This window comes from Marmota flaviventris, chromosome 1, assembly GCF_047511675.1.
Source record: "Marmota flaviventris isolate mMarFla1 chromosome 1, mMarFla1.hap1, whole genome shotgun sequence".
NCBI lineage: Eukaryota > Metazoa > Chordata > Mammalia > Rodentia > Sciuridae > Marmota > Marmota flaviventris.
The window spans coordinates 209,529,213-209,541,220 of record NC_092498.1 but is presented as its reverse complement, the minus strand read 5'-3'; the positions used below and the strand labels follow the sequence as shown (position 1 = coordinate 209,541,220).

Below are 12,008 nucleotides of genomic sequence, written 5' to 3'. Positions count from 1 at the left end.
ATGCATTCATCCCCGGCGGGCGGACGATGGACAGAGAAGAATAGGGAGGGTCCCGAGTGTCCCTGCTTCTTGGGGTGTACAATGGACAAAGGCAGTCATTCATTCATTCATTCGTTCAGTCAGTCGTCAAATATTTAATGTGCCCCCTACTCCGTGCCAGGCCGTGGTCTACCTCCACAGACTGATCAATGAACAGCTGAACGTGCTCCCAGTGGGGGAAACAGCCTGAGCAAAAAGGTGCAGGCCAGAGAGAGGACCACACTTGGAAAAGCCAAGAAAGGCAGAATGGAACAGAAGACAAAGCAAGTTTTTTTGTTGGTTAGTTGAGCACCTACTATGTGATAGATCAAAGGCGGGAACCAACTAGCCCAGTCTGCTCTCAGGAAGTTGACCCCTCCATCTAACCAAATTCCCTGAGGGCCAAGGCTGAGTTTCCCTTGCCAACCACGTCCCCCACCCCACACGCTTCACCCTCCAGGCTGGCCCAGAACAGGATCTCAACAACCCCGTGTGGATGGATGAGTCGGGTAGAGTTTATCAGCCCTCAGGTGGGCTCAGATCCAAGAAAGAAAGACTCAAACTCACCTGGAGCAGGCTAGGACGCTCAGTTTCCAGGACAGATGAGGTTCCTCCCTCCGTTCTGGTTCCAAGGCGGCCACTGGAGCAGCAGTTTACTGTGTGTTCAGGGAACCGTATTGAATGACGGGGTCTTTGCAGTCACCAGGGAGAATTGCTGGGCATCCCAGCCTCACCAGACCTGGAGAAGGGCGGAGAGAAACAGGGGCATGGGCCTTGGGCTTAGCTGTAAAGGCCTCCCGGCTGGCCCCACCCAGTTGGCAAACAAGGATCCTGCCATGGCCAGGGCGATGGGCACAGCCACTGTCCCTCCCTTCCTGTTCTGTTGACCTCTGCCACCCCTACTGGGTGAGAGTGGCCTTGGCTGGGCCTGTGCCCCATGCCCTGCTTGAGCCTGGCATCAGAATTGCCCCCCTGCACACCTGGAGAGGGCAGATGTGAGGCCTCAGGGACAACGCGAACTCAGGCTGTAGAGTCCTGAGCCCCATCCGGCTGCCTCCCGTTGACTGATAAGGAAGTGCCCAGAGAAGAGGGTTATGGGATGGCCCGAGGGCAGAGAACAGGGCTGGGCATCTACCCCGGTTTTATAGCTCAGGAGGCTTCCTGAAAACTGAGACTGGGGAGGAGCTCAGACTTGAGTGTCACCTCCATCCCTTTGGAGGAAAAAAAAATCCCATTCTGAAATGCCCCTAATACATGCAGAGACAAAGGTTGTTTTAGAAAAATCACCATTTGCAGCTACCAGAGAAATAATTGATTCAACGCAAGACACATCAAGGATTAACTCAGAGATTACATTTTTCAATCAGGACAGGGAAAAGGGAACCTATATGGATGTTTCTCTGACAAAGTTTCGAATTTCAACGTTTTGGGTTTCTGATGGTGTGAAAGCAATGCACGTTCAGTAGGAGCCACACACAGAACGGAGGAGAAACCTGTCAGTCACTGTTTTAACCAAGCCTTCCAGGCTAATTTAGGTACCTGAGCTAGGTGATCAAAGTGCCAGCCTTACATGCCCCCTGCTGTCACTCACTGAGAACCAAACATTGCCTTTGAAGTACATGGTTCCCCAGAAGAGTTGACCTTGAATCTTTTTTTTTTTAAATTTTAGATGTTGATGGACCTTTATTTTGTTCATTTATTTGTATGTGGTGCTGAGAATCGAACCCAGTGCCTCACACATACGAGGCAAGTGCTCTACCACTGAGCCACCACTCCAGCCCCAACCTTGAATCTTAATCATGAGGAAACAATCAGATGCATCCAGATCCAGAGCCATTCCGCAAAGCCACTGGCCTGGACTCTTCAAACAGATCAAAGCTGTAAGCTGCAACACAACTGATTCACTACGTGAATGAATGACTGGACCAAAGCTGAGGCGACAGTCCTACCTGGGAGGAAACAGAGAGGCATGATTGCCAGACTCCCTTTAGGGGATCTTTAATAAAGTTTCCAAAGAAGATAAAACAGATATGAAGGATGTTCTCGGGACAATTGGGGAAATTTGAATTGTAAGTGGCTGTTGGAGAATGGCATCATACCTGTGTTATGTGTCCTGAGTGCCATCATTGTCCTGTGTGAAATGCTGTCGTCCTCAGGAGGAGGATTCTTTGGGGTAAACTTGCGATGAGTGCATATGTCAGATGACTCAGAAAAAAAGTGTGTGTACAGAATGTCGCAGCTAATACACTGTAGTATGTATATATGGGGGGGACAAAGAGAAAGCAAATTTGGCAAAATATTAACCCTTGCTGGAACCAGGAGGGTGGTCTGTGGGTATTCATTTTCTTATTCTGTTTTAAAAAAATATTTTTAGTCCTAGATGGACCCAATACCTTTATTTTATTGGTTTATTTTTACATGGCACTGAGGATTGAACCCAGTGCCTCAAACGTGCAAGGCAAGTGCTCTACCACTGAGCCACACCCACAGCCCCATTTTCTTATTTTTTTTTTAAGTTTGTGACAGGTTTGAAAAATTGCAAAATAACATGGGGGTGGGAAATAACCACATTTCTCTCCCATCCCAGAGGGGACCCTCTGGGGGTTTGGTGTGTATCTTTCCAGTTGTGTGTTTCCTTGAAAGTGTGCATTGTTTCAATGGTTGTTCTGTTATAATATCTGAATTATTTTTTTCTCACTCAGCACTGTATTGCTGTGCATTTTAGCATTGTGCCTTGATAATCCACCTATATTGCTAATTTCTGCAGTTCCATATTTTTTTTTCTTTTTTGCAGTGCTGGGGATGGGACCCAGGGTCTCATGCATGCTAAACCTGTGCTATACCTATAAGCTTCACCTCCAGCCCTCTACTTTCAAAATACCTCTTAAATCCAGCTACTCTGGAGGCTGTGGCAGGAGGATTGCAAATTAGAGGCCAGCCTTGGCAACTTGGTGAGACCTTGTGTCAAAACAAAACAAAACAAAAATTAAATGAAAGGACTGGAGATGTAGCTCAGTGGTAAAGCATCCCTGGCTTCAGTCCTCAGTATAAAAGACAAACAACAAAACAAAACAAAACACCTCTTGAATCCTGCCCTGCACTCCCCTCACAGCCCTCCTGGGTTCAATTCCATCACTTCCCGCCTGGATCCTGGGCTCCTCCGCAGCCTGTTCCACCCATAGCAGCCAGAGGGCGCCTGTGAGCACCTGAATCAGATCAGGACCCTCCTCTGCTGAGGGTCCCCCAGCAAGCCTCCTGCCCTCCAAGAACAGAAAGGCTCTGTGAGCAGAAGGGTTTCTCCTGGAGTCAAGCTTCGCCGCACAGATGCCCGGCATCGCTTTCCCGGGGAAATTTAGGTCCCAAACCGCCCAGGTCCCAACTCCACCTCCCAGGGAAAAGCCACCCCAGCCGTGTCCCTTCTGACTCAAACTCTCACAACCGGCTTCTCTTGGTCCTCAGGCACGCAGGGCCTGCCTCAGCAGGACCTGACGCGGGCCTGCCTCATCTCTGGGCACACCCTGCCTTGCTCACTCTGTTTAAGCCTCACCAGGTCTGAGGTGGGGGAGGGGGAGGCCTTGCCGGTTCCACACCCCCATCTGCTTAGGAGGCCCATCCTTGACCCCTGACAAACCCCTGTGACTCTCCTGTGGGCGCAGGGTCTGTCAGGCTCATAGAAGTGCCTTGGTCGGCATAGTGGGCTGAATGCTGCCCTCTTCCCCACCCAAAGGTATGTCCACATCCCAGGACCTGTGGATGCCACATTCTTTGGAATAAGGCTGTTGGCGGGTGCAATTTATTTATTTATTTGTTTTTACAGCGCTGGGGATAGAACCCAGAGCCTCACTCATGCTGAGCGTATGTTCTGCCACTGAGCTGCAGCCCCGCCTGTAAAGATGCAGTTTAGTGAAGAATCTTGAGACCGTCCAGGATTAGGCTGGGCCTGAAATCCAATGAAAGAAGCCTTTGTAGGAAACGGAGAGGGAGGAGCACAGAGACACACTGAGGGGAGGGCCATGTGAAGATGTTGGCAGAGAGATGTCTCTTCTGATGGCAGAAGCCACCAGCCATGGGATGCATGCCCCTTGAGAGTTCCCAGGAGGGTAAGTTTTCTGACACTTTGATTTTGCACTTCTGGACTCCAGAACACGAGGCAATAGATTTCTGTTTTATAAACCACTCGGTTTGTGGTTATTTGTGACGGGAGCCACGGGAATCTGGGATCTCCGGGTCCGTGTTTCCCGGGAGACTGTGAGCTTTCTGAGTCTGCTCCAAGATTGCCATTTGTTACCTAAAGGGTCTCCCAGGTCTGGCCTGAGCTGTTCCTCAAGAACTGTGCCCAGTGACTCATCCATGAATCAGGAAGTAGGAGCAGGGTCCCCAGGAAAGAGGGGCTCTCCTTGAGCCAGAAAAAATAACTGGGAATGTGGGTCATGGGGGACTTCCGCAGCCCCCGGGGTTGGTCGACTTTCTTCTGCACATTCCTTGACATGAATGATCAGAGGACAAATGTTGTGAGTGCTCTTGTCAGAGTCACTTTGTCACTTAATTACTTAGTCAACCAACGCTCTGAGAGTCAGTTATGGACCAGAGTCACTCTGGGCACTGGCTATGCAAAGCTCATTAGGACATGGTTGGTGACCTCAGGGAAACTCTGGAAGGGGCCCTTCTGAGTGGTGCCCTGAGGTTGTCACTCCTTCCCTCATGACAGGGAGATGTGCATTTGAATAATCAGAGTTTGAGAACTTGTAAAGCAGCAGACTCTAGGCCTGTCGGGGATGGAATTAGCCAACCATGAAAGCATTTTTAAGATCTGGGGGAGAAAAAATGAGTACAGGAACTTGAAAGCCTAGATCTAAATAGAAAAGAATATAGATGTTTATTGTCCGCATTGTGCTGTTTTGAGATGGAATTTTGGTGCAGTGAGATCTCAAGACACCGATGACCTATCTCAGGGATTTGAAGTCATTGTGTAAAAGGATACACACCCACACTCCTCCTTCAGCCCCTGCTATATGCAAAAGAAAACAAAAGAAACTCAAAATGCTGGCAGACTCTGAACACACTCAGAGTGAAAACCACAGTTTGCTTGGCAGCCCAACAGGCTCTGCATCATCTGCCTGATCACCTCCCTGCCCTCTCCTCCTCCAACTCTCACACCATTCCCTGTGCTCCAACCTCACTGGGCCCTTGACTGGCTCTTCAACAACTCAAGCATGTCCCAGCCTCAGGGCCTTTGCACAGGCTATTATTCCCTGTTCTTGGATGCCCTTCCCTCAGTATCCACACAGCTGTTCCCGACTTCCTTTGTCTACTCAAATGTCACTTTTTTGGCAGGCCATTTGCTGTGCTATTTTAAAATGTACCTAACACTTTCCACCTACTAGTTTTCTATTTCTCCATTATCTAGCACATTGGACATTTTATTTATTTATGCTTATTTTCTTTTTACCCTTACTTACCATCAGCTCCACAAGGATAGGGATTTTATTTTGTGTGTGCTGGGGTGGAACCCAGGGCCTGGCACATGCCAAGCTAGCACTCTACCACTGAGCTGCACCTCAGCCCAAGGACAGGAATTTTTAACTTCTGTGTTCCTAGAATCAAGACCTGGCTGGCACACAAGAGGTGCTCAATAAATGCTTATTAAATGGATGAGTGCTAACTAAGTGACTGGCACTATCATTAGCAATGAGAACAACAAATATTTAAGATAGGTTTTCTGCAAGGTATTATATTTGCTATTTTTTTTAGATATATTTGCTATTTTTTTCCCCACGGGGGTGGGGGGGAATCCATCCCAGGGTCTTGTGCAGGCTAAGTGCCTCCTGTGCCGCTGGGCTACCCCTCGCCTGGGAGCTGTGTTGTCACTGGGCTTCCTTATGTATCCCCTCACTAGTTGTTACAGCATCCCTAAAAGACCTGCACCTTCCTTTCTCCCATTTTTGAAAGGAGGCCACTGAGAATCAGATGGTCACTTGCCCAAGGATACACAGTAGCAGAGTGATAGAGCCCGGATCTAAACCCAGGTCGCTGAGCTCTGGAGCTCAGTGCTCTTCTATTGAATGAGTGGGTTGTCAGGAGAGGCCTCGGGAGGGAGCCTGCTAAGTTTAGGGGCTTCCTCAGGCTGGCTGAGGGCAGAGGCTCGCCTGGGATTTGGCTCCTGGAGCTCAGCAGAGCACTGACCCAAATGACTCCAGACTCAACTTCTTTGGGGTTACAAGCTGTGGGCCAAGAACCCTTCACATACCCGAGGAATGATGACAAGAGCTGGGACACAGCGCTCGCTCTAGCTGGTGCCTCCCTCGTGTGCACATGCCTGTCTGTAGACATGACATTCTACAGACCCAGGAGAGAGGTACTATCTCATGCCCATTTTATAGCTGAAGAAATGAAGGCCAGAGAGGGTAGGTCACTTGCACAAGGTCACCTAGCTAGAAAGTTATCAAGCCGAGGCTCAAACCTGGAAGCAGGAATAATGGCTGCAGAACAATCAGGGGCCACCAAAATGATGGACTGAAACTTCACACGATATGGGTAGAGTTGACAAGATGGCTCCATTACCGTGTTGTATCACGTGGGGGGCGGGAGGGGGTGTAGGGTACATAGCATTTGAGTTAAAACAAAAAAACTGCATTCCCTGCGGCAGCTCAGGAAAGGTACTTGAGAAAGTGGGAACATTGGGGGTGGAGGTGAACGCCGCGGCTGAGGGAGGATTTTACACCCTGAACCTTTTGCAGTTTTTATTCCTGTGCAGCCACAAAAATCAAACTCAAAAATGAGCAGTTATGCTCGTGCTTATGTAAGCACACCCTTGGATCCACACCAAAAAAGTGTCGCACCACTGCCTGCCTGTCCTGGTGAAAGGGAGGGTCAGAGCTCAGCTCCACCACATGGACATTTCGAGGGTTATACCATTTGTTTTTGAGGTGCCGGGGTGGAACCCGGGGCCCTGTAGGTGCTGTGCAAGCGCTCTGCTGCTGAGCCACACACCTGCCCCTTACTACAAGGAGTTTCCCATCTCCTACCCTCCTCTCCAGGTCACTCAGGCAGCTCAGCCACACCGTTTGTGGAAGTTCCTAGAACTTCAGGAACATTGTGGTCACCTGCAGCACTTCAATATGAAATCCACAGGGACCTGTTTCAGAAAGACAACTCTGGCAGGGGTATGGGGGGAGCCCCCCCCAACTGAGGCCTGGGTCAGTTCTGTAAATGTGGCCCGGGGGCCTGGGCTGATGAACAGCTTTCAATACTTCCTTTTGGCTCCAGTCTCAGGCTCACTTTCTGCCTGGGGAAGCCTCTCCTGGCTCCACGAAGCTGTTCTTTCAAGTTACCTGGGTATTATACTTGGTAAAAAACCCTCTAGACCTGCACCATCCAACAGATGCCACTAGCCACAAACACATGGTGGCTGAACCCTTCATTTGTGATTGGAGCAACTGCAACTATCTTAAGGAGAGTTGCCTTGGGCAGTGCTGTCTAAGACTGTGGCCAGTGATCATTTCAATGGGAAGGGGAAGCTGTTCTTAGCTCCAAGCAGTGTGATTTTTTTTTTTTTTTACTTTAAAACACTAAATAGCATCTCCCGCCTTGCTCAGTGAGGCAGCAGGGATTAGCATACAAGAGGCCCTGGTTTTATCCTCCACTATTGCCAAAAACAAAGTACCACTTTGTAGCTAAATAGCATTACATTTTTGTAAGCCTGTATAATTACTTACCTTATAATAAAACCAGTTCCTTAAAAAGTTACAAAGTAAAAGCCTCAGTAGCCAACAAATAAGAGGCAGGAAATGGATCTTCCCAGGGCGGGGTCAGCTCCTGGGAGGCCGGAATTCTAGTTCTGGTTTGGCAGAGCCTGTCAGACAGCCTGCCCTGGCAGAAAGCCTGACAGGGCATTAGAAATGCAGATCACACCTCTCCTTGGCCCCGGTGACCAGGTCACTAGGCAAAGCCAGAGTCCTCCCTGGAAGACAGGCAAGAACATCTGGGAGCCAGCCCCTACCCCAGCTTTGGCCCTAACCTTCACCAAATGAGCAGCATCCACTGTACTCGAGCCTTGCTGTTTGGATGGGTTAGCGTTCCCTAACCCAGCAAGGCAGACTTATCTTTGCCCTGCAGAGGATCCCCTCCTGCCTCCTGCCCACCCCGCCCTCTCCCTGACTGCCTTTGGAGGGATGCCCAGGCCCCCACCCCATCCCCAGAACCAGCAGAGCCCTCAAACAGAGTCGCAGGACCGCTCCCCTGAGGTTTAGCATCAGTCTTTAATGCTGTCACGCTGCATAATGACAAGTCACACACTTTGGTCTTGTGTCGGCAGTGGCAACTTACAATAAGTCTAAAGGTCTGAGCACCAGACTGGTCTCCAGAAAACAGACATTTTTTTGTTCCAACTCTCCCACTCCCAAGGTTTCTTCCAATTCTTGGCTCTGTACAGAGAGCAGCAGCTGCCGTGGACTATTTTCATTTGAGTGCACACCAACTTTACATGGAATTATAAAAACATATTTACAGACGTTCCACAGTGCTCCTGTAATCAGAAGCAAAGACCCTTTTATCAAAAGGGATTATATCTAGGGCTGTGCAAAATTCAAAGGGATCAGATCCCTTTGAGAAGAGTCCAGAGTCCATTAAACAAAAAAATTACCTGGGCCACTGGTTAAGCCTCAGGTGTGCCAAAGGATTGCTTTATGGACAAAGAAAAGAGTGTGACCCATAAATCAGCACTTTCAGTGTCACCAGAGCCAGAAGTCAGGAGGACCCCCTGCTCCAGCCAGGCCACCAGGACCTGGGGGGAGAGGTGGGTGCGAGATTCACTCCCTGAAGGCTGGCTCCCTTGGTCCTGCTGGAACGAGGTATTGCTGTGGTGCCAGCCAGGCAGTTCTGCAGAACTGATTTAGGTTCTCAATTTGAGATGGTCAAAGAGAAGAGAGAATTCTTCAGGGGACAAGCAAGGTGTGGGAGACAAATACAGAATAAAACACGAACCGATCATACAACACAAACTGAGGAGTGCACAGGGTCTGGTGACCAAGATGGCAGGTTGACACCATCTAACAGCAGGAAGCAAAGGGACTACAGAGGGATCAAGTCCAGCTGTGGGCCTGTCTCTCGCCCCTGGGCAGGGACTGGAGGAGCAGAAGGTGGGCCCATCCCAGGAGGGCTGCAGGAACCAGTAGGGCAGACTGTAATGCTCTTCTCTGCTGTGCCCACCACCTGCCGCTCTATCGCTCGAAAAACCACTTAAGTCTAGTGCACGACTTTGAAAGATTGTAATATATTCTCTGGAAAACATTCAGCAGTACGAAAGCCCTCCCTGGGCCCTCCCGCCTCTCTCTGTCCACAACTGGTGAACGGTCCGGAAATCCTTGAGCTGTGGAAAGGTCCCTGGTTAGTCCTTGGGGAACGCAGGTGACTATATTGGAAGAACCTGCTCAAGTACGGTTCTTGACGTCTGGGGAATCCTTTCTGGGAAGATCACTTCAAACTCGATAACGAGGTCCCCGCGTTTCTCGGGTGTTTTGGGGAGGGGGAGGCCTTCTCCAGGAACTTTTCGCCGCATGCCAGGCCTGATGACATCTTTGAATACGACGGGTATGGTCCTGCCGTCCAGAGTGGGGACGTTTACTGTACAGCCACACAAAGCCTTGGAAAACAAATGGACAGCATTAGATAAAGACAGCTTAGGAAGTTCAACTCTTGCCTACAGGTTTTTTGGTGCGGGGTCAGATCCATCAGGCCTCTGCAGCCAAGACCCTACCCCAAATCTGCCCATATCACCAGCAGAGAAGCTCAAGCTTTGGTCAGTCTTGCTCTGTACCCCCAAATCCGGCATAAACCACATGCTCAGGAACACTTATAGAACAAAACTGAATGGCTTCAAAAAGCAGCTGCCTCCCTGCACAGGGCCCAACCTAGTCCCTTACCTCTCGAAGGGTAATCCTGGCAGGATAAATGACGTCAGAACCATCTCTCTTAAAGATATTGTGTGGCTTGTCCTTTAAAACAAAGACAATGTCAGCTGGAATGTTGTTGGAGGTCTGGTCTCCTTCCTTGGGGAAGGTGATTTTGGTCCCTTCTTTCCACCCCCTCTTCACTTCAATGGTCAAAATTTTGTCTTCGTTTCGAATGCTCTTTCCATCGGGGTTCAGCCGCTTGTGTGAGATTTTCATCTTCTTGGTACAGCCGCTGTAAATTTCTTCAAGGGAGACCCTCAGGTCGTGGGTGACAGGGGGATCTTGCTTCTTCCGGGTGGGCTCTTGGGGAGGGCGGGAGCGACCAAAGTTCATGTTGGTGAAGCCACCCATGCCCATGGGAAAACTGGAGAATGGGTCATCGATGTCCATGCCTTCCTCTCCGTTCCGCTGCCCAAAAAAGGTATCAAAGGGATTTCTGCCACCAAAGAATTCAGCAAACATGGCATGAGGGTCTCCATGGAATGTGTAGCTGAAAGAGGTACCGTTAGCACCACCGCTGCTACCGCCGCTGGGGCCACCGCCCTTTAGGCCTGAAAAGCAAAATCAGAATCTGTCAGTTGGTTGACCAGGTGCTCCTCTCTAGCTTTCCTTAAGGGAGGAAAAAAACAAAAACAAAAACTTGGGAACCCTGGACCAAGAATTCTTTAAAGGCTGTCAGGGAAGAATCCTAAGCTTTACCACTTTCAGCGGCGGCAGCAGCAGCAATAAAAAGACCACCCACTCTACTTCACTGTGACATGTCAGTGGCAAAGGGCTTAAGCTCTGAGTTGGCCACCTCCAGGTGCCACTCAGGTCCTTCCACTTACTGACTGACCCATCCACAAGGTTTTACAAAAAACTCACTAAAGGAAGGGTAAAAAAAAAAAAAAGGCACGATTCAGAGGAGCATTCAGAGGGGCCTACTCCAAACGCCCGAGGGCTGGAGATGTGCTGAGAGTAGGAATCAATGAAGGTAAGCCCACCGACAGGTTTCAAGTTCTCTCTGGTATCAATCGCCATCACCCCGAAACACAAAATCAGTTTATTTCTTAGGCTCAAGCCCAGAGGTCAGTCTGAGTCATCGGCGGCCAGCGGACGACAGGGTCGCGGACCGGCCCCAGGCGCGCCGCCGGCTCCCGCACCTGGACAGCCGCCTCGCGCCCCGCCCCGTACGTGCCTGGCGCGGAGCTGGGTCAGCGTCTCGCAGGGATTACCTCACCCGGCCGCAGGGCCCCGCGCCGCCCGCACCCTCCCCGGCTCCCGCGCCCCGGGCCGCTCGGGACGTGGGCGGCACCCCGAGAGGGGCGGCCCCAGACCTACTAGAAGCTTCTGAGCGAGCGGCGCGTCCAGGACTCCTCCTCCCACCCGGAGGCCGCCAATCCGAGGGCGGAGGCCGCGCGGCCAGAGGGCGGGGGCCACCCGCCCCGGGCTCGCGTAGTCCCCCCGGGGGCCGGAGAGCATTCGGCGTGCCTCGGTTTCCCCGCCTGTCAAACGGCGGGGGCGCACCCGCACGGCGCGCGCACACGCACCTTCCTCCCCGTAGCGGTCGAAGATCTCGCGCTTGCGCGGGTCGCTGAGCACGTCGTAGGCCTCGGCGATCTCCTTGAACTTCTCCTCGGCGCCGGGCTCCTTGTTCTTGTCCGGGTGGTAGCGCAGTGCCTGGCGGCGGTAGGCCCGCTTGATCTCGTCGTCCGACGCGCCGCGGGCCAGGCCCAGCGTCTGATAGTAGTCCTTGCCCATGGCCCCCACCTGCGGCCCGCCGCCCAGCTGTCGCCGTCCCCCGGCTCCGCCGCCGCCCCGTCCTGGACTCTATATACCCGTCCGGCGGAAGCTTCCAGAGCCCGCCAGCCCCCTCCAGAACCTTCCGCCCCGCCCCTCGCGGCGCGACGGCCAATCGCCGGTGCTCAGTCCGTGACGCGCGACATCCGGGGCGGGGCCAAGCCGCCAACGGCCGACCGCGCGGGGATACGCCCCTTCCCACTGTGCTTTGGGCAACGCCTCCCAGTGGCGCGCGCACAGGCCGACGGAGTCCCGCCCACC

At 51.7% G+C, this 12,008-nt stretch overlaps 1 protein-coding gene across 2 annotated transcripts; it reads right to left on the bottom strand.

The window, feature by feature from the left end:
* Positions 1–8,257: 8,257 nt before the first annotated feature.
* On the bottom strand, positions 8,258–11,779 carry Dnajb1 (DnaJ heat shock protein family (Hsp40) member B1). 2 transcript variants are annotated; one of them, XM_027955163.2, is made up of 3 exons: positions 11,498–11,779; positions 9,939–10,519; positions 8,258–9,658 (listed from the first exon to the last, which is right to left on the bottom strand). In XM_027955163.2, exons 1-3 carry the CDS (start codon positions 11,706–11,708, stop codon positions 9,428–9,430), a joined length of 1,023 nt encoding a protein of 340 aa, XP_027810964.1. In that variant the 5' UTR covers positions 11,709–11,779; the 3' UTR covers positions 8,258–9,427. The 2 variants fall into 2 exon arrangements, with proteins under 2 accessions (XP_027810964.1, XP_071458059.1); XM_071601958.1 differs by lacking the exon at positions 11,498–11,779 and adding an exon at positions 11,146–11,220.
* Between the last annotated feature and the right edge of the window lie 229 nt (positions 11,780–12,008).

What these genes read in the sequence shown, in the direction of transcription:
- Dnajb1 (XM_027955163.2), bottom strand. Translation starts at nt 11,708, where the DNA reads ATGGGCAAGGACTACTATCAGACGCTGGGCCTGGCCCGCGGCGCGTCG. An exon ending in CGACCGCTACGGGGAGGAAG is followed by an intron (nt 10,520 to 11,497) that starts GTGCGTGTGCGC and finishes TTTGCTTTTCAG; the next exon opens with GCCTAAAGGGCGGTGGCCCC. An exon ending in CCAGGATTACCCTTCGAGAG is followed by an intron (nt 9,659 to 9,938) that starts GTAAGGGACTAG and finishes TTGTTTTCCAAG; the next exon opens with GCTTTGTGTGGCTGTACAGT.